A 22,103-nucleotide genomic window follows, 5' to 3' on the forward strand; every position below is an offset into this window, starting at 1 on the left:
CCAAATGCAGCATAAGCCAATCAATCCACCTTATTTGAAAGACTGAGCCAAACTCTGGGGACACCTAACCTGGTAGGAGATTGTAGCATAGTGGTTAAGTGCACAGTCTTTGGAGTGTGATTGCCTGGGATTGGTTGCATCTCAACAGCTTTCTACCTGTGTAATCCTGACTGGTTGCTTAACCTCTCTGTGCCTCAGTTTTTCCCATCTATAAAATGGGGATAAGGAACCCCAGCTCAGTGATGGTGTGAGAACTAGATGAATACTGAGCATGTTGCACACGCTCATTGAATGTTGCTACTGTGGCTTCCCTTGCAGTCCTGTCTGAATTCTAGGTCAAACAGTTCTTCTAAGACAGCACCAACCAGGAAAAAGAGGTCATGAGTAAAACAGAGCCAAGGACACTCAGAGGCTTTATTATCCACCCCTACCCCCGCCCCACCTACCCTACCACAATGATATATGCTTTTATTGGAATCAATCCATTCAGAAAATGATGCCAGGATCTGGAAAATGAGCATCTTTTTTCCTGGTATTGGAGAAGCTAAAATTCTTCCTTGACTTCTGGTTTCTTCTTTTGCGTTGGAGGTCCCTTTGGCTTAGCCACCACCACCACCTCCTCAGACGTTTTCTTCTTCCCAGCAGGCTCTTCCAGCTTGGATACATACTTGGTCATGTTCTGCAGCTCAGGCGACTGCTGTTCAGGTAACTCTTTCTTCATCATAGGCACCTCCTTTTCCTCAGCTAGCACTTCCTCTTCTGTCACTTCATTTTGCTCAACAGACAATAGCTATGAAAGAAAAGGTGGAAGGAAGAAGGGAGGGAGGGAAGAAAGGGAGAAAGAAATAAAGAGGCAAGAAATATGTGATCATTGTGGTTGTAATAGTCAAGTCTACTTTTTCTGAAAGTGCCCAGAGAGAATCAGTCTTTGGACTGCAGGGTTTTCCTAGATGCTAAAGATCCGTTTGGTTTCAGTGGTAAAGTGCCCAACTGTGGTTTCACCCTTCAGGTAAGAGGATCTTTGGGGGAACCAAAGGTTCTAAGTCTATAGATGTGGCTCCTGCACCACTAGCTCCAGGACTGGACAGGTGACCAGTCTTAGCCAATGAGATCTCTGTCCAAGACATTTTCTGGGACATCTAAGAAGTAGATGCTTGCTTTCTAAACTGGGAGGATGTTAGGTCGGAGCTGTGGCGTAATCTTTGAACTTCTGTGGGGAAATGACTACTTGAGAATGAAACCAACATAGCGGAAAACAGAGATGGGAAGACAGAAAGCAAGTCAGCGTTCCGGATCCACCCACACCTGATGTTCTACCAGTTATATGGAATAAATTCCCATTGTTGCTTAAAGCAAAGAGTAGTGCCTGAAATTTCCAATGGAAGTCTTAATTAATACAGATGGCACCATCCAGCAGAGGGCCTCACTGAGGCATGGCTAGGGGAGAAAAGGGACTGTGGTCCCATGCATCAGGAGAGTAATGCCAGAGGGCAGAATCCCACCAAGACATCTGGTCAGTCCTAGGGTGTTGGCCCAAGGCAAGGAGCTATGTGTTACCTCGGAGCCTTGGTCTTTCTAGATGTTTCTAAAGTTTGCCATTTCTGCTTCCCATAGTAAGTGCCTTTGAAATAAAGGTGACTAGTAGAGTCACCCAAACTGGATGGTTCTCCATCCATCCTCAACCATCTCCCAAGATTACGGAACTCCAGGCATACTCTCTTGTCGTCCATTGAGTTCCTAGGGATTCTGTGTGGGACAGAATAATCCAGGGTGTTTCTGTTGCCCCTTACCTCATCCTCATCCTCAATCTTAGTTTTGCTGTGGCTTTCCAGGAAGTCAGAGAAGCCTTTCAGGGTATGTTCTCCCTTATACAGGACAGCCTAGGATGAAAATGGAACAGGGTCAGGATGGGATCCTCTTCCCGCAGAGATGCTTGAGGATTGCTACCTAGATAAACCCAGGGTCAAATTCCTAACAACCCCAGGTATGTTATGCAGGTTCCCTAACCTCTCTTAGCCTCCAGTGCCGTGGCTCCAAGGGAAGGATAATAAAAATGCCTCTGACATAGGGTTGTTATGTAGTGGATCAAAGCATGGACTGTAAAACCACACAGCAAAGCCTTAAACTTTGGCTGCATTATTGCAGTGTGGTCTGCTTATTTAATTTCTCTGACTCACTTTTCCTATCTCTAATATGGAGAGAAAATAGTACCTACCTCGTAGGGTTGTTATAAGGATTAAATGAGGTAATGTATGTGAAGTATTGAAAACAGCACCTGGTTCATGATAAGCACTATAGGCGTTTGTTATTATTATTATTACTATCATAGCGACAATAATAAGAGGAAGAATAGTTCTTTTCAGAAGCATCTGGCACATGGTCAGTGCTCCATTATCACAAGTTCCCTTTCCTCTTTTTTTTTTTTTTTTTTTGATACGGAATCTTGCTCTGTCACCAGGCTGGAGTGCAGTGGCGCGATCTCAGCTCACTGAAATCTCTGCCTCCCGGGTTCAACCGATTCCCCTGCCTCAGTCTCCTGAGTAGCTGGGACTACAGGCATGCACCACCATGCCTGGCTAATTTTATATTTTCAATAGATACGGGGTTTCACCCTGCTGGCCAGGATGGTCTGATCTCTTGACCTCGTGATCCAACTGCCTCAGCCTCCAAAAATAATGAGATTACAGGCGTTGAGACACCGCGCCTGACCCGTTTTCCTCTTTAGGAAAGTTTAGAAGCTGCTTAATGCCCACGGGTCACCTAAGCTTCTTTTCAGATAATTTGAGATTATGACCTTAGCCTCATCCTCTCAGCACAGCCTCAGTTACACAACTCCCCGACATGCATCCTCTGCAGTGCAGACTGAGCAAAGAGTGGGTCACAACGGAATCTTGTCGCAGTGCTGGGGTCACCCTTCTGCCCACCTCTTTGTTCAGACTACACTTCCTACCTGTAGTACATAGTCCCTCCTCTAACCTGACTTAAGTTCCCACCATTCTCCGGAGTCCTGGGTCTGCATGGAGACTTGCCATATCTGCCCTCCAGAAGCTCTTCCTCCCCCTTGATTTCAATTGCATTCATCCATACTCTTCTAAGGAGCAGGAACCTGGGCTCACATTTCTTTGACTGATGCTCTTTCCCATGCATGGACGTGGCATGGAGTGTGGGTTGTATCAACACTGGTTATGGTTGATGACTGTAATCCCAAGGTGGAAATGACATTGTTTGTCTCTAGCATGTATTTTTGCCTTCACCTAGTAACACCCCACATCCAATATTCTCATGGAGATTCCTCCCACCTTATTTCATATAGTTAGGGTAGAGCTCAGCCCCAATACTAGCAGGAACCATATAAACCAGGCCTGCCCATCAAAACACCCACATCCACTTGGCCACAGTGATTGGGTCAGGGATATGCAAGCTACACCCAGTGATAGTGAGTCTCAGGACTTTGGTGCAAACTACTGGAAAATATTCTTTGAACTTGAATGAGAGGATCGATAGTGGCTGTAGCTGAGAATAAAACTGGTTTGGTAGAAAGCGCAGCTGGAGGTAGGGAGAAACTGAGTCCCTGATAATAACATAACATTGTTTTCAGCCATGTGCATCCCAAGAGCCCCTCACTTGTTGAGAGTCGCTGGGGAACAGCCTGAAGAATGGGTACCAGTCCAGGTACAACAGCTGAATGTCATTTGCTGTGACGTCAATCTTGGCAATGATGATCGTGGAGTGATTTTGATACTTTCTGCCCAATTCCTCCAACAGTGGGAACAGCATCTTGCACTTTTTAGACCAGGGTGCATCTGGAAGAGAAGGACCATGGCTCAGGCTCACATTGATGAAGATCCAGAAAGCTGGCGCCACCCTACACATGGCATCACTGTGTTCCACTTGTGGTCCTGCTGTTTTGCCAATTGCACTCCCTCTTTCTTTTAATCATATATTAGGTTATTTTTACATTTCAGCCATAGTACCCAGTTGTTATTCAATAAATTAGAAAAAAATAGCTTTGGCTGGGTGCAGTGGCTCACACCTGTAATCCCAGCACTTTGGGAGGCTAGGCGGGCTGATCACAAGGTCAGGAGTTCGAGATCAGCCTGACCAACATGGTGAAACCCCATCTCTACTAAAAATACAAAAATTAGCCGAGCATGGTGGCGTGCTCCTGTAATCCCAGCTACTCGGTAGGCTGAGGCAGGAGAATCACTTGAACCTGGGAGGTGGAGGTTGCAATGAGCCAAGATTGCGCCACTGCACTCGAGCCTGGGTGACAGAGAGAGACTTCATCTCAAAAAAAAAAAAAAAAAAAAAAAAAAGAAAAGAAAAAGAAAACAAAAAGAAAAAGCTTAGCCCTCTTCCACCTAAATACTAACACTTTTAGTGTGTTCATGTTTTCTTCTTTTTTTTTGTTTTGCTTTTTAGAGGCAAGGTCTTGCTATGTTGCCCAGGTTAGGCTCAAACTCAAACTCCTAGGCTCAAGAGATCCTTCCATCTCAGCTTCCTGAGTTGCTGGGACTACAGGCTTGTGCCACTGTGCCCAGCTTGCTTTTTTCTTTTTTTCAAATTCCTTTCTTTTAACATAGTGTTCCACTCTAGTAGAAGAAAGCCAAGAACAATATTTATGCTAGATGACTTTAATGTTCTGCCAAAAAGTGTGTGTGTGTTTCTGTGTGTGTGTGTTACAGCACAGGGGTTTTTCACAATAGAGGTTTGGGAACTTGCCCAAAGCTATGCAGTAATTGTACTTTTCAGACCAGAGTAATTAAGCAGAAGAAGTGGGGTTTAAAGACAGGCTGCTTTGACCTGTGACCACTATACCACAGGTAGGGATTAATATAACATAACATATATATATTATGTTATGTCATGTCATTTATATGTAATTACATGTCATGTCATTATACATATATAATTCAGTGGAGGAGAACATCCCCAAGAAGTGTGACAGGTATAATTACTCTTGGACAGGGGACACTGAACTTTCTTGTGGACAGTTCTTTGGTCTTTGAGTGTGGTCCAGGCTCCTGGGCCTCTGGAAACCAGAGACCAGCTCCAACACAAGGGAAAGCAAATCTTACCTGCTTTCCTTTTACTAGAGCTCAAAGCTCAGTTTCTGGCTCTGTAAGAGAAATGGCCTCAAAAGCCCCCAGACACGCCAGCTTTGGATGATCATATCCCATTTATAAGCCAAGTGTTTCCATGGCCATGCCCCCTGCCTGCAGCATCTCTGGCAGCCCCCCTAGCACTCAGCGGGTCCTGAGTCAGAACAGGAGGGGGCATAATGGCTGCAGCCCCAGGGGGCCAATCTCGTGGCCCTACTTCCAAGAAAATGAAGCTGCTTTTGCCTTTTATCAAAATGAAATGGACAGTCTCATAACTCTGGGTGTGACGTAAGTACAGAAGAGCTGCACCTAGCCTCTCATTGAAAGGCAGCAGATCTTGGTGATTCAGCCACAGACCTTAAGCGCCTTGCTCTGTGAATAGGAGTCCCTTTCAGAGTGATTGTAAAAGGCCTACATGATGCAGTGTAGCCCTTGTCTTACCTTCCAGAAAGTAATAGCACCAGAGCTTGCGTTAAACTTCTTGTCTTGCTACTTACTGTGTGACCTAGGGTAAGATGATTAACCTCTCTGAGGTGGGGTTCCCTAATCTGTGACATGGGGAAAACCACCATACCTTCCTCAAAAACTTGTTACACAACTCATTAGAGCAGGTGTGTCAACAGCAAACTCATGCTTGACTCATTGTAAGGGCTCATTAAATGTTAAAAGAAATGTCTGAGGGAACTTCAGTGTCACCTTTCTCTGTGTCTCAGGGTGGGAGAGAACATCTCCGGCTTTGTCTCCCCTGTGCAAATCAGAAACAATGGGAAAAGGGCAATAGTCCTTAGGTGAGCCCTGGAAGTAATTATAATAATAGGAATAACAACAGCAGTAGCAATTTGTCACGTATCAAGTGCTTACAATATGCCAGACGCTGTGCTAAGTACTGTACATGGAGGATTGGTGTCCCCACCTCCTATGGGCCATTTGATAAGTCATCTAAAGCCAGAAGCAAAGAAATCCTGTACAGCAGTTAGGAGTGTAGGTGCTGAAGTCAGATGCTTAAGTTCAAATCCCAGTTCCAGCACTTACTGGCTGCAAGATAATGGAAAAATGTCTTCACCTCCCTGAGACTCTATTTAGTCATCTGCAAGGTCAGAGCAATAAAAGTAGCTACTTTCAAAAGGATGTCGTATTAAATGAGATAATGTATGCAATGGCTTAGAATAAAGCCCAATATACTACAGCATCCAAGCAAACATTGTCAGCCATCAGCATTGTTGTTTTTACAAACAGCCATAGGCCTGGGTTATGTGGAAGGCATTGCATACATTCCAATAATTACATTTCTGGGGGACAGAGTTGCATTGTCCCTGATAACATCTTGAGTCAGTCTCTGGGTATCTGAAGACCATCCTTGGCATGGTGCATCGATGGGTTTTAGAGATTTCAGTGCCCAACAATTCAGGAGAAACACTTGAAACATAATTTTGGCACCCGTTGCCTCCGAACCCCTCTTGGAGGTACTTACAGAACATCACAAACACGTCCTTTTCTTTGTCAAAGACGACTATGTTGAAGTTCTTCCCCACGAGCTGCTTAACCAGTCCCTGGTCCCAGTATTTTGGAATCTCTTCACTGGACTGATGTTTCTAGGAAGCACATTTGAGAGGCCTAAGAATCTTCAGAAAGAGATTCGAAGTTGTGGGGCTCCCCACCCTGATTGGAAACCACTAAAGATTTTCTCGTGTTTTTTCACAAGAGCCTTAGGAAAGGGTTTGAAATACTGACATGGATCATGAGCTTGATGTCAACCCTGGATGGTTCAGGGCAATTTGGGGTCAGGGGACTGAGAAGCAGACAAAGCTTCAAACTGGGATGGATTCTCAGATTTTATAAAAAGAAGATTTAAGCTGGGCGCGGTGGCTCACGCCTGTAATCACAGCACTTTGGGAGGCCGGGGCAGGCGGATCATGAAGTCAGGAGTTCGAGACCAGCCTGGCCAACATGGTGGAACCTCGTCTCTACTAAAAAAAGAAAAAGTACAAATATTAGCTGGGTATGGTGGCACGTACCTGTAATCCCAGCTACTCGGGAGGCTGAGGTAGGAAAATTGCTTGAACCCAGGAGGCAGAGGTTGCAGTGAGCAAAGATTGTGCTACTGCACACCAGGCTGGTTGACAGAGCAAGACTTCATCTCAAAAAAAAAAAAAAAAAAGTCCTCAAGTACTCTAAGAATCAAGATCAAGACCATTTACATGACCTATAAAACCTTGATCACACTTTGATTGGTCCCTGCAATAAAGGAAGTCTTCTCTTTTCTTTCCTCAGCCATGCTGGTCTTCAGCTTATCCAAATGGCCAACCTTCCTCCCAGCTCAGGCCTTTGTTAATGCCGTTCCCTCTGGCTGACAGGCCTCTCCGCTCCTGATTCCTACCCTCCCTTCTTCATCTGGGTAACTCAAAATGTATGCCTCAGAATGACCCAAGGGAGGACTTCCTTGACCCTCCCCCAGTCTAGATGAGGACTCGCTGCCATAAATTCTCATAATACTCAGCACTTTTTCTTATATCACTTATTCACATTTACTATTTATTTTTCTAATTATTTGATTAATGTGTCTCTACCATACTAGATGGAAATGTCATAAGAGATTTTTCTTTCCTCGCCATTGAGTATCCACTGCCTGGTACATAGTAGATCCTCAATAAATGTTTCGCAAATGAAAGAACAAAAAATGAGCTCAGCTTTTGCTTCTCTTTGAAGTAAGTGTTGGAAATCTCAAAACATATTTTTTATCTACAGCCATTGCCTCCCAAATGTCTCCTGAATCCAGTTGAGGTGAGCCTCCCTCTCTCACCTCAATTGCCAGAAGAGCCTCCAGATGTTCTCCCTGTGTCTCCTCCCAATCCTTGCACACCTTTATTCTCTATAAGCAGGGCTCTGTTTTTCACCGTGCAAATCTGGCTTCTATCCTTGCTCTTAGGAAACCAAATTCTATTTTTTTTTTTTTTTTGAGACAAGAGTCTTGCTCTGTTACCCAGGCTGGAGTGCAGTGGTGGGATCTGGGCTCACTGCAACCTTCACCACCTGGGTTCAAACGATTCTCCTGCCTCAGCCTCCTGAGTAGCTGGGACTACAGGTGCGTGCCACCATGCCCGGCTAATGTTTTGTATTTTTTGTAGAGACGAGGTTTCACCATGTTGGCCCTTGCTGTGCAGCCTCTGTCTGGCTCACAGACTCTTCTTCCACAGCGTCTTCCCTCACCGCACCCCCTCCAGCCTCTGGAAAGCACTTAAAGATTCTTTCAATGGGAGCACACATGGGGCAGCCATGGGGCATGGGAGATAGAAAATGGTGACAATTGTCGGGAATTGGGAATGGCTCAGATTAGGTGGATCTCATAGATCTTGTAGAGGATGCCCATCTCTGCTCTAACAGCATAAGACATGTTGGCCTTTGAGAGGGAGACAGACACCACCTCAGATCTAACTGCAAGGAAAAGAGAGAGAGGATGGGTAGTATTCCAGGTAGTATTTTAGATGTGGTGATGGAAAGTCAGGAGGCCCCAATGTGAAGACATCTGTTTTCTTGGTGATCTAGGGGTAGAGTACTCAGCTGAGAGTGAGTGGGAATGGGATATGAGGAGAGAGAGACTCTGAGATTTAAAAATGAACACACTAATAGAAATTTCCATATGGATGCCAGGACATTTCTCAGGGTCCATGGGAGGCTTGTTTGCAATGTCATGAAGCCAGCACCCTCGTGGCGATGTTGGTCTGGAAGCAGGGAAGTTAAGGGGGTTCAACCAGAGTTGGAACTTTGTCTGGTGAGTACTATGGGGTGTAGAGGAGGTGGAAGATGGAGGGGATAAAAGAGTTAAGGGAATCATCATCAGAGCAATGAATGATGGAATGCAAGTTCACAGAGGAGGCACTAAAGAGAAATGGGATCAGGAGGTTGGGGACAATGAGAAGGATGAGGAATCATAGCCATGTGGATCCTGGAGGGAAAAGTCAGGCATTGGGAGGTGCTGCAATCTCCAGGTTGTAGGCATGGGAGCAGGGAGCTTACATGGCACGGACACATCAGCTACTGGAGAAGAGACACCAGGGTTGTGGACACTGACATCTCTGGAAATGGTGGCAGAGTTGGGGCTTAGGGAAAGGCTGCCATCAGGAGCCTAAGTCCTCAGAGAGTGAAGGGAGATAGTCAGAGGACAGCAACAAGAGGGTGGGAGCACAGGGTTAAAAAGCATGGGATCCAAGGCCTCTGGGGTTTCTGAAGGTGAAAGAAGGAAAATGGGTTGGAAGTGGAATGAAGGATAGCAGCGTCACTGCTCGGCCCATGAAAATGCTGTGCACACGACACAGCTTCCGCAGAGAAGGCTGCAGGGGCAGCTGTGTCTCTGGGGGAATGGACAAAAGGCAGTAGAAGACTCAGGTGAGGGGACCATCAATTCGGTTTGTCTGGAGAGTCTTGATTTACTTCAATTGTTCCAGATTTTTTTTGGTGGGGGTTGGTGGTGGACAGGGTCTTCTTCTGTGGCCCAGGCTGGAGTGCAGTGGTGTGATCATAGCTCACCGTAGCCTTGATCTCTAGGCTCAAGCAATGCTTCTGCCTCAGCCTCCTAAGTAGCTGAGACTACAGAGGTACACCACCACATCTGGCTAATTTTTAAATTTTTTGTCGAGATGGGATCTTGCTATGTTGGCCAGACTGGTCTCGAACTCCTGGGCTCAAGTGATCCTCTCGCCTCAGCCTTGCAAAGTGCTGGGATTACAGGCATGAGCCACTGCACCTGGCCCATTCCAGAATCCTTTACTCCCATAATGTCCCAATTTGGAAAATAAATAATATGGTTACCTTACTCAGCAGAGTAGCTGTGGAGACATAGACTACGTGTTCCATGTGTTTCTGCAGCCTCTCCTCCCTGTCAGCGAAATAGACTAGGCCCCTTCTAACCCCACTCAACCAAAAGGTCCCTAAAGCTTTTAAGGCTGCATCCTGATTGCCCTGTGGCTGCATCCCCCTTCTCCTCCTCAAAGCAAGCATCTACTCTTGGACCAAGTAGATCTTTCACATTGGAGGTGATAGGAGAAGAAGAGCCTCCTTTCAGAGTGCAAGTTAACCCTACTGAGTGCCCGCATTTCTACTGTGAATTCCTGCAAAGGAAATGCCTCCACTTTACAACTAAGAATGAGTGGAGGAATTAAAGGCTTGGGATAGGTCAGAAGTTGGATAGATTTGAGGTGGGGAGATGGGGGATTTCCCCACATCGAGCCACAAAGTTGATCTTTATTCTGCCTCCACATACAGATGAGGAGAATTATCATAGCCAGCAGAATTATGAGAAGGAGATGATTTTGAGGTTCTGGACAAACCTTGTCCAAGAACAAACCTACCTTGGCATTTTTACTCAGGAAGCTGTGGCCAAATTTCTTGAGGTTTTCGTAGGTTATGTCATCTGAAGGCATTTTGTACCTGGCGTCAGAGCTCAAGTTTAAGATTTGGACAGATGGGATATCAACCTCTGTGACACGGAAGTACTCGAAGACATGTCCATTTCTGGGTTCGTCTGCATCTACAAGGATGAAAAGGATCTACCAAAGAAAACAAAACCCTTGTCTCTCTGGATCCTTTGCCAATGGAGAAAAACTGCTGAAAGGCTGCGGACTAAGGGGATGCACACGGTGGGGTCTGTGGAGCACCTCTGCAAAATATAACAAAGGCAGGTGCAGCTCTGCACCGAAATGCATGGCAGGCAGTAGCCACCAGCCTGGCTTCAGCCTCCTTGTGCTATGCTCCATGCATACAATTTCAGGAGGTCAGGAAGCCCTGAGATTTCATTCTGTTTCAAACTGTTTCATCAGTTTCCTGATCTGTAAAATGATTATCATAGTGCCTATCTTAGGTTTGCTGTGAGAATTAAACAGAATTAAACAACTGTATCATAGGGTTGCTGTGAGAATTACAGGACAACGTATGGAAAGGCTTAGTTCAGGGACTGGCAGGTAGAAAGTATTCAATACATGACAATTCTTATTATTTTTTATTTGAATAATTATTCAAAATTATTCTATCAAGGAAATTCATGACTTCATTCACTCATTCATTAAACAAACATTCATGGAGTGCCTACTATGTGTGAGCCATTTTACTAAGCACTGAAGACACAATGCTGCCCAAAGCAGACAAAATCCTTGCCCTCAGGGAGCTTCCCTTCTAGTGGAGAAGACAGGCAACAAGTGAGTGAATGAACTTATAAAGTCAAACAGCAGTGAATGCCAATTAGACAATAAAACAGGGCAATGTGATAGAGAGTAACTGCCCAGATGGGGTAAGGTAGGGGCTCAGGATTAGGTAGGGTGGTCAAGAGGAGAACCTGAAGAGGTCACATTTCAGCTGGGACATGGTTGATAGTAACAAGTCACAGAACAGTATTCTGGGAGGTAGAAACTGCCAGTGCAAAGGCCTGAAAACAAAACAAACACCTAGAGAGCTTAGAGTGTTCTGGAAATCGAAAAGAAAGGTCAGTGTGGCTTTGTCAGAGGTGTTTAAGCCAGAGCAACTTCATCTTAAATAGAGGCTGGGTAAAATAAGGCTGAGACCTACGGGGCTGCTTTCCCAAATGGTTTAGGTATTCTTAGTCACAGAAGGAGATAGGAGATCAGCACAAGATACAGGTCATAAAGACCTTGCTGATGAAACAGGTTGCAGTGAAGAAGCCAGCCCAAACCCACCAAAACCGAGATGGTGACGAGAGTGACCTCTGGGCATCCTCACTGCTACACTCCCACCAGCACCATGACAGTTTACAAATGCCATGGCAATGTCAGGAAGTTACCCTATATGGTCTAAAAAGGGGAAGCATGAATAATCCACTCCTTGTTTAGCATATAATCAAGAAATAACCATAAAAATGGCAACCAGCCGCCCTCGGGGCTGCTCTGTCTATGGAGTAGCCATTCTTTTATTCCTGTACTTTCCTAATAAACTTGCTTTCACTTTACGGACTGGCCCTGAATTCTTTCTTACACGAGATCCAAGAACCCTCTCTTAGGGTCTGGATCGGGACCCCTTTCCAGTAACAGCTTCAGCACCATGAGGGAGAGAGACAAAGGGGACAAGGTCAGAGACTGTCGAAGATGAGGTCAGAGGTCCAGTAAGGAGCTTGGGTTTAGTCTGAATATAATGGTGGGCCACTGAAGGGTGGTAAGCTAGAAAGTGACAGGATAATAATTTTAAGAAGGTTATTCTGGTTGCAGAGAAGAAGCAGAAGTGGAAGTAGGGAGATGAGTTAAAGGCCACTGCAGCCACCTATGGTCAGATACTTGCAGTTCATTCATTCATCAGAATATTAAAGGCCTCACTGTGTGCTCCTCTTCTAGGTGCCAGGGAAATTGAAAAACACAGCAAACATATTAAAACCATCCTTGTGTACTTTCAACAAATATTCACTACCTTCTGCTGGCACTGGAGCACAGAGGTGAACAAGATAAGAGGTGCAATCTGTTGAAACAGTATTAATTCAACTGTTTATCATTGGCTGTGAAATGGATCACAGTCTATAAACGGCATTTGGGGAATTCACTAGGGTGACTGAAATTTAGAACTTCGTCTTCTGATGTAAGCCAAAATAAATACCAGGAAGATTAAAGAGTTAAAAAAAATGGAAGAAAATAATGGCTAAGCATTGACTACTATAAAATAGGAGAAACAGAGAAAAAGCAATCAGGTTGCAATCAATTTAACTATATCCAAAAACTTAGAGTAAAATTGGAAAAAAAAAGACCCCCAAGAAATATATTTAACAAGAGGAATTATTTCTGTGATTCGAACCATCTTTTTTGAAAATAATGTGGTGGGATGTAGCATGACCATCACATGTGTTATACTCTAGTGGCTTTCTTTATTTTAGGTTACAAAGTTCTCATTGTTTTATTTAATTTCAGATTAATTTTTTTTTCAAAAGAGAAAAAAAACCCTGCCATGATTATACTTCCTATAAAGATGGAGAGAAAAATTAATCAAATAGCTTCTGTAGTTCAGGTACTTCTAACTACCTTAAATACAGGAATAAGCTCTTAGGGGAAACATTTGTTTCTAATGGTGATGATGATGATGATAATAAAAAGCACCATTGATTGTAAAGCTCATTGCTTTACATATATATTTTCTAATTCTTATGACAACTGTCCATTTCATACATGAGGAGACCTCAATATGGGGTTAAGAAACTCACCTAAGACAGTGTAGTTTGCCAGAGAAAGAGAATTTGAACTTGGGTCTGCACAATGTTAAAGCCCAGAATCTTAGCAATTTCTTGCCAGACAATCTGTGCTGCTCCCCACTTTCAGGCTTTCATAGTCCTTGACCTCAGACAGCAGTGGTCTTTCCTCCCCCCACCTCCAGGCCAAATGATGCCACTCTTAGTGTATGGAGTCCACTTAGTGGTCCATCAAAAAAGCAGCCAAACCTTCATGTTCTCAGAGTAGACTTATTACAAAGAAGAGCGAAGAAGTGTAGATTTGGCATGGAAGAGACACTGGGCAGGAAGAATGGAGAAGGCATATTTAAAATTAAATAGTAAATGATATGTGGCGTTGACATGCAAATCAGAAAACTGACAGGCAATTGCACATGCCAATCTTTCCTGATTCAATTTATAATAAGCAGGGCAGGCAAATGGGCTCAGGGTCTGCATGTCTCGGATCCTCATCCAGGAGTCCCAGAAAGCAATGGCGCATGCTACAAACCTTGTTTTGGAATTCCTTCGACGCCAGCTTATAATGCTGAATTATGATACCATATGACTCGGAGCTTTTGGAGACAAAGAGCAGCATGTGACTCATGATGTGCAACTCGTAAATCAGATCCTTATTCTGAAATGACCAGGAAAATATGTCATCCCAAGCACACACAGTGGCCCCAGCTCCCCTTCCTCTGGGGACCCTTTACTCACTGACCTCAGTGTTGTATTCGATCACAAAATCTGTAAGGTGCTGTTTTATGACACGATTGAGTTCCTGTTTGTTGGTACTGTCATTAATAAGCTTTTGGCGGTTCACAATTTTTCCCTTGGACAAAAGGAGAAACATACTGGAGGACAGTAGCTTTCATGATATAGCCACTTAATAAATATAAATAGCACAATTTTCTCCTTGGATAAAAGGAAAGCACTGAGGAATGGTATCAGGTGTAGTCTGTAATCTAGGTAGTTAATAACTAGGAGGGGCTGGCCAGATTAGTTGGTGGGTAGAATCTGGGTAGGTGACAGCCATGAAAATCTCAGATCTAAGGCAGGCCACAAGGAGTGTAATTGACTTAATGGCCCCAGCCATTGTCATGCTGTGTAATCCATCAAATATTAAAATATCTGTGCCAGGGCTGAGCAATTTCTCACATACTGCTCCAACTAATGATTGATGGCTCATTCATATTAAGACAAACCCAGTCCCAGGAGATTCAGGACTTCTCTGATAGGTGTTAAATCAAGTTTAGCATAAAGCTGCTTCCTTACATGTTTTAAGTTCAGCCTAAACTTTTCTCTATACATAGTGAACTATAACCTAAATGGAGGTGTAAATAGACCATCATAGCCTACACTTGTGCCAATCACTGAGTTTTGGCCAAAGGTGGCCAACTGTTCAATCATTGTTAAAATAAGGCAAACACTGAGCTGTAACCAATCCAGCTGTTTCTGAACCTCACTTCTCTTTTCTGTACATCACTTTACTTTTTCTGTCCATAAATCTTCTTCCACCATGTGGCTTTGCTGGAGTCTGTCTGAGCCTACTCTGGCTTGGGAGGCTGCCTGATTCATGAATTGCTCTTTGCTCAATTAAGCTCTTCAATTTAACTTGTTTAAAGTTTTTCTTTTATCATTGTTCTTCTTTTTATGTATTGTTTTTCTTTTTGAGACGGTCTCGTTCTGTTGCCCAGGCTGGAGTACAGTGGTTTAATCAGCACACTGCAGCCTCAACCTCCCAGATTCAATCCTCCTGCCTCAGCCTGCTGAGTAGCTAGGACTGCAAGCACTTGCCACCATCCTGAATAACTTTTTTTTTTAAAAGATGTAGTCTCACTATGCTGCCCAGGCTGGTCTCAAACCCTACGCATAAGGTTTCTTCCCTCATTTTATACTCTTGATCTAGGACAGTATCAATAAAGATAGAAATGAATGGTTAAAGAGATATTTTGGTTATAAAATCAGTAGGGTTGTGGTGATGGATTGCTTATGAGAGGTGAAGGACAGGGAAGTGTTAGAATGTTGCCTGGGTTTTCTGGCTGGTTTAACTGGATGGGAGTGGTGGTTGCATCATTCCTTGAGCAAGAGAAAACACTGGGAGAGGACCTGGAGAGGAGATTATGACTTTGGGCTTAGCCATTTGGAGATATCTGGTGTTGCACATAAAGGTCTGCAGATTAGAGAAATCTCACTGGAGATGGATATTTATAAGACGTGTGTATAGCATAGGTGGTAATTGCTGATGAAGGGTAGAAGGGGTAGCATGGAGTAGAAGAAAAGAGGGCATAGGATTGAGCCTTGATGAACTGCATTTACTAGTTAAATAAAGAGAAGAAGCTTAAGATGGTAAATGGCTAGAAAGGTTGGAGCAACACAGGGAGACTGTGACTTCACAGAAGTCAACTAGTCCAATGCCACGGAGCTCACAAGTGGCAGAACCAGAATTTGTACCCAAAGCTCATACGATTCCACTACTTTGAACTAGAGACCCCTCACTAGCAATAGGATCAAAATCCTACCTTTTTGAACACCAGGACGCTGTCAAGGGTGACATGGAAGTGCCCAATGACATTGCCAATCATTATGACTCCAAACGTTAGCTCTGGATAGTCTTTGATCACATCATAGAACAACTCTGCTACTTCTTCCTCTAAATCCTGTTTGGGAAAGGATGTTTGGAAAGGCTTTGGTAGAAATCAAGGTGCCTGGTTTATATAAGGGAAAGACGGCAGTGCTGGCTGATTCGTCTCTTCACTTTTTCAAGTTCTGGGGTTTGGCTGGGTCACCCAAATCCTCTTTCATGAGTATTTCATACTAAAAATGCTTCTCTGGCTATGAATAAAGCCAAAATAGGCAAGTCCTCAGAGATCAATGGAGAGAATTGATAAATGTGACCTTTTCCAATCACTAGAGTAAAGGCTGTTCTAACCCAATGATTGAGACTTTTAACATTTATTCCTTAGTTACTTTCAGAAGAGGCAATTGATTTTACCACATGTAATGCAAAATGTGAACTTAATATCAAGAATTTCAGCCTTCATTCTTTAGCTTGAGAGAAAATCAAGGCCAAACACCCCTCAAAGAAGTAACAAGGGGTGAGGGAGAGAGGCAGATAGTCTCTCTGTGTTAAATATAATGCCCAAGTTCTGCCTTCTACTGGGAGAAGGAGAGAAGTCACCAACTTATAGCAAAAGAATTAAGACACATGAGAAACTCATTCTCCCAAAGCAAAAACAATTAGCAAGTTATTTATAAATATGAAAAAAATCTACATGTAAGGCTATTATGAGACATTTCATGATTATATCTAAGTTACTTCCGTTCTTCCCCAAATATCTCCTCCTACTGCATCTCTAAGGGTTGGTGTATTTTCGAATAAGTGCATGTTTATCCTGTGCTATCAGTTTTAATACATGAGGATGCTTGGAAAGAGGTTAGGGAGAGAAACTGGCCTGGCCCAAGCATGGCTGGTGGCCTTCAGATTCATAGAGAACAATGGCTCTGAAACCAGAAACTAAGACATCCTTTTATTAAGTGATGTTCTAAATGGACCCCTAAAATGATTAGCCATACTGTTAAAACCCATTAAATACAGATGCCAATCTTCTCTCTTTTCTCTCCATTCCTGTTCATTTGAACCCTTGGAGCTTCCCCTAAAAACCAGCTCACTGGATGGAGAAAATTGGGCAACCAAAACAGAAGAGTCTCCTCACCCCACCCCCTCCCAGACACAGCACTTCTCACCAGTTGAAAGCCTCCTCCCACCTCTTGGTCCCAGTACCTGGAAGAAGCCAACGATGACCACAGGCCTGGATATCACAAATTCTGCCACCTGCTCGCTGCTGTTGAACAAAAATGCTTTCTGGCTAATTTGTCGTCTCAACCAAACGACTAAGGCAGTAGATTCAACAACTCCTGGAGAAAGACATAGTCAAATAGATACCAGAGAAGTTTCCTCTTGAACCAAAGCAAGAAGCTGGTCTTTCTCAAGTTTAATGCATAGAAGCTTCTTGTCTCAGGCTCCCACCCCTTGAAGGCCAAAGTCAGTTCCTCCATTCCCCTCTTCCCCAAGCTCCAAGCACGAACATTAACAACAGCAGCTAAATGTTACTGAGCACTCACCAAGGCCCAGATGCTGTGCTGAACGTTTTGCATGTATTAAATCTTCACAATAATCCTATGAAATAGACACTTTTCCTCTCCCCATTTTGCAGATGAAGAAACCAAGGTTCAACTGCCAACAGGCACCCAACTAGAGAACCTGAAGATCAAATTTAGGAGGAGGCATTTCCAGACTTCTTTTCTTATGAACTCTCCAAGGTGACAGGAAGATTGATTTATTTTTTAAAATCTCAATAAAATATAACTGGAAAGACCACATAGCTCTGTAACCTTGGGAAAATCCTATTATCTTCCTGCATCCCCCATTCCTCAGCTGAGATCCAAATGCCCTTTAAGGTCATTCACTCCTGACTGCCATTTCTCAGCTATCACATGGTTGGTGTCAAGCACACAAAAGTCTTAGCTTCTAAAATTAAGACACATATATCATATCTGGGAAGACAAATTGGTGAGCCAGAAAGTACAGAAGGCTATACACAGGTGAACGTGTGTTTTTCTAGGATTATCAGTTCCACATGATGGAAAATAATGTAAAATATTATATATTTGTATTTGCTATAGAACATTAAAATTGAACATTTTAAATGAGTTTATGAGCTAAGCATGGTGGCCCATGCCTATTTCCCAGCACTTTGGGACACCAACGCAGGAGAATCACTTGAGGCCAGGAGTTTGGGACCAGTCTGGGCAACATAGTGAGACACTCAGCTCTACAAAAAACAAAAGAAAATTAGCCAGGCATGGTGGCATGTGTCTGTAGTCCTGGCTGCTTGGGAGGCTGAGGCAGAAGGATTGCTCGAGCCCAGGAGTTCAAGGCTGCAGTGAGCTATAATCAGCCTGGGAGACACAGTGAGACCTTGTCTCTAAAATAAATAAATAAATTTATGAGATAAAGCAATGTTCGTTGTGAGTAGCTTTGAACTACATCCACAGACTGTTATTCATTTACTCACTCATTTATTTCTTCCCTCGTTTATTTACTTGGCAAATATGTATCGAGTGCTTACTATCAAGTGCTGTACTCAGCCCTGGAGATATAAGGATGAACAGAAACAAACACATTACCACCATTTCACAGCTCTCATTCTGTTGAGGAAGACAACAATCAAATAAATACATGCACAAGGGCATCATTACACCCAAAGGAAATGTTTGAAATCAAAGTTCTGCCAGTCTGTAGCAAAGATGCCTGACTTAGACTGTGAAGTCAAGGAGGACTTCCTGGAGGAAATTATGGATGAGCTGTAAAATAAAGAATGCACTGGGCCCAGCGCAGTGGCTCATGCCTGTAATCGCAGCACTTTGGGAGGCCGAGGCGGGCGGATCACAAGGTCAGGAGATCGAGACCATCCTGGCTAACACAGTGAAACCTCATCTCTACTAAAAATACAAAAAATTATCCAGGCATGGTGGCACACGCCTGTAATCCCAGCTACTTGGGAGGCTGAGGCAGGAGAATCGTTTGAACCCAGGAGGTGGAGGTTGCAGTGAGCCAAGTTTGCACCACTGCAGTCCGGCATGGGAGACAGAGCAAGACTCTGTCTAAAAAAAAAGAAGGAAAAGAAAAGAAAGAAAAGAAAAGAAAAGAAAGAAAAGAATGCTCTGGAGTTAACTAGGAGGTGTTAAGGAGAGGGAAAGTCTTCTAGGAGAAACAGCCTATACAAAGTCCTGCAGCAGGACAAATTGCTACCTGAGGCTTGATGAATGCACCCTGAGCTACTAAATCAACTGCAAAGGCTCTACCTTCGTTATATTTGTTTTATTTCATGAGAACATGAAGGCTTTTCAAAAACTTATAATAAAGTATATTTACATGCAGAAAGGTGCATAAATGATAATGTATGGTTAGATGGATTTTTACAAAATGAACACATCTGTGTAACTACAACCCAAATCAAGAACGAGAACATCACCAGATCCTCAGCAGTCCCTGTTGTGCCCACTCCCAGCCTCTACTCCCCCTAATCCAAAAGTAACCACCACTCCAACTACTTCTTCTTCTCCTTTGCCTTCTCCTTCTCCTTCTTGTTCTTCTTCTGCTTCCTCTTCCTCTTCTTCTCCTTCTCCTTCTTCTTCTTTTTATTTTACTCTAAGTTCTGGGATACGTGTGTAGAACACGCAGGTTTGTTACATAGGTATACATGTGCCATGGTGCTTTGCTGTACCTATCAACCCGTCACCTAGGCTTTAAGCCCTGCATGCATTAGGTATTTGTCCTAATGCTCTCCCTTCCCTCGCCCTCCACCCCCAGACAGGCCCCAATGTGTGATGTTCCCCTCCCTGTGTCCATGTGTTCTCATTGTTCAACTCCCACTTATGAGTGAGAACATGCAGTGATTGGTTTTCTGTTCCTGTGTTAGTTTGCTGAGGATGATGACTTCCAGCTTCATCCACGTCCCCGCAAAGGACACTGAACTCATTCCTTTTTATGGCTGTGTAGTATTCCATTGCCACCCTAACTTCTAACAGCTTACATTAGTCTGCCTGTTCCTGAACTTCATATAAATGTTCTTGGCTCTGGTTTCATTATGTTTGTGAGATTCAGCCACAGTTTTTGATGTACTTGAAGATTCATTTCCACTGCTGTGAATATCCCATAACTTATTTGTCCATTCTCTGCTAATGGGCATTAAGTTGCTCTCATTTTAGGGCCTTTTTTTTTTTTTTTGAGACAGTTTATCCTTCTGTCACCCAGGCTAGAGTGCAGTGGTGTGGTCGTGGCTCACTGCAGCCTCGATCTCCCAGGCTCAAGCCATCCTCCCACCTCAGCCCCCTGAGTAGCTGGGACTACAGGCATGTACCACCACACCTGGCTATTTTTTTTTTTTTTTTGAGACAGAGGCTTGCTCTGTTGCCCAGGCTGGAGTGTAGGGGCTCAATCTTGGCTCACTGCACCTCTGCCTCCCGGGTTCCAGTGATTCTCCTGGCTCAGCCTCCCGAGTAGCTGGGACTACAGGCATGTGCCACCACACCCCACTAATTTTTTAGTATTAGTAGAGACAGGGTTTCACCATATTGGCCAGGCAGGTCTCAAACTCCAGGTGATCCTCCCACCTCAGCCTCCCAAAGTGCTGGGATTACAGGCATGAGCCACCACACCCAGCCCACACCTGGCTACTTTTTAAGCTATTTTTAGTAGAGACGAGGTTTTGCTATGTTGCCCAGGCCAGTCTCGAACTCCTGGGCTCAAGCAATTCTCCCACCTTAGCCTCCCAAAATGCTGGGATTCCAGGCATGAGTCACCATGCCCGGCTGGGGCTATTCTGAATGAATTCTCATGCATGTCTCTGGGGCACACTGTATACACTTCTGTGGGGTGTATAGCCAGGAGGAGAATTTCTGGTCATAGCAGATGCCATGTTCAACTTTAGTAGATATAGTTAAGGTCATGTTAAAAGCCACAATGAGTCAAGCCTGTGGAAATTCATGTGAGGCTGATATGGTGGCTTCAAGAGAAGAGAGAAGGAGGAGGCATCATGCCACTCTCAGATCTTGGTATCCCACCTCTGCTGTAATTCCCTCCTCTGAGATATCAGCCTCAACACTGAGTTTCTTTACGGTGTTTCTAGCCATCTTTAGGTAAAAATAAGGCACACATGGAAACAAATGGTTTCTCTTATATGCATTTGTCTGGCAAAAGCATATTGTAAGTGATCCAAAAGGAATTGATTTACAAAATCTGAAAATATCCAAAAAAGGAGAACAAAACCTGCCAAATGAATTTAAATTTCAGGTCATCAGAACCATTGCTCTGATGTCATTTTGTGCCACCCTCTGCCCTGTCCACACTCCAACGCTATAATTATCTTCCAGAACACCGGCTTCAGCCTTGGCTCGTCCCTCCTGATGGGCTGCCCTTTCCTCAGCTCTTCAAGGGCAGTGCCTTCTTCTGCCTATTCAATTCTCAATTGGTTCTTCTTTTCTTTTAGCCAGTCACTCTCTGTCTTATGACCTGTTCTATTTTCTTTTCTTTTCTTTTTTTTTTTTTTTTGAGATGGAGTCTCACTCTATTGCCCAGGCTGCAGTGTGGTGGTGTGATCTCAGCTCACTGCAACTTCTGCCTCCTGGGTTCAAGCAATTCTCTGTCTCAGCCTCCAGAGTAGCTGAGATTACAGGTGCCTGCCACCACGCCCAGCTAATTTTTTGTATTTTTAGTAGAGGTGGGGTTTCACCATCTTGGCCAGGCTGGTCTTGAACTCCTGACCTCGTGATCCACTCGCCTTGGCCTCCCAAAGTGCTGGGATTACAGGCATGAGCCACCGTGCTCGGCCGAGCTGTTCTATTTTCTTCATTGAGTCGGTCCTTTCTTGAAATTATAAAAAATTATAATGATTTTTTGCTAGCTTGTTCAGTGTGAGCTCCCAGTAAGCTCCTGTAATGCCTGGCACATAGTAGATGCTTAAGAAATCTTTCTAGAATGAATGAATGGGCTGAATGAATCATCAGGGAACTTGGCTTGAGGAAACTTGATCTTGGGCTATCTTCTTGGTGATGTGTGAGCTCCATTTGCCCCTCTGGCCCCTGTGGGACCAAGGTAGCTATGAACTCTGCAAATTGTTGATTCCTTTGTGCCTGCAGATCAGGCACTGCCCTTGTCGGGGACTTCCTTTGGTGCTTAGCTCTGTGCCAGAGGACACGGTGACAACTGAGGTGTGAATGCAATGTCAATGATTGACTAGGGCCGCTGC

At 44.1% G+C, this 22,103-nt stretch overlaps 1 protein-coding gene across 1 annotated transcript in view; it reads right to left on the reverse strand.

Annotated features, from left to right (window-relative positions):
* Nucleotides 1-400: 400 nt before the first annotated feature.
* Nucleotides 401-22,103, reverse strand: part of PDILT (protein disulfide isomerase like, testis expressed) — a 45,286-nt gene continuing 23,583 nt past the window's right edge. Inside the window, exons 4-12 of the mRNA XM_032155919.2 lie at nt 17,075-17,208; nt 15,813-15,950; nt 14,012-14,122; nt 13,802-13,927; nt 10,448-10,645; nt 6,574-6,694; nt 3,625-3,803; nt 1,791-1,880; nt 401-790 (exon numbers count right to left, since the gene is read on the reverse strand). Coding sequence (XP_032011810.1) covers nt 545-790; nt 1,791-1,880; nt 3,625-3,803; nt 6,574-6,694; nt 10,448-10,645; nt 13,802-13,927; nt 14,012-14,122; nt 15,813-15,950; nt 17,075-17,208 — 1,343 coding nt within the window. The 3' untranslated portion in view covers nt 401-544. The remainder of the gene's footprint in view (nt 791-1,790; nt 1,881-3,624; nt 3,804-6,573; nt 6,695-10,447; nt 10,646-13,801; nt 13,928-14,011; nt 14,123-15,812; nt 15,951-17,074; nt 17,209-22,103) is intronic.

This window comes from Hylobates moloch, unplaced genomic scaffold (assembly GCF_009828535.3).
Source record: "Hylobates moloch isolate HMO894 unplaced genomic scaffold, HMol_V3 SCAFFOLD_6, whole genome shotgun sequence".
Lineage (NCBI taxonomy): Eukaryota > Metazoa > Chordata > Mammalia > Primates > Hylobatidae > Hylobates > Hylobates moloch.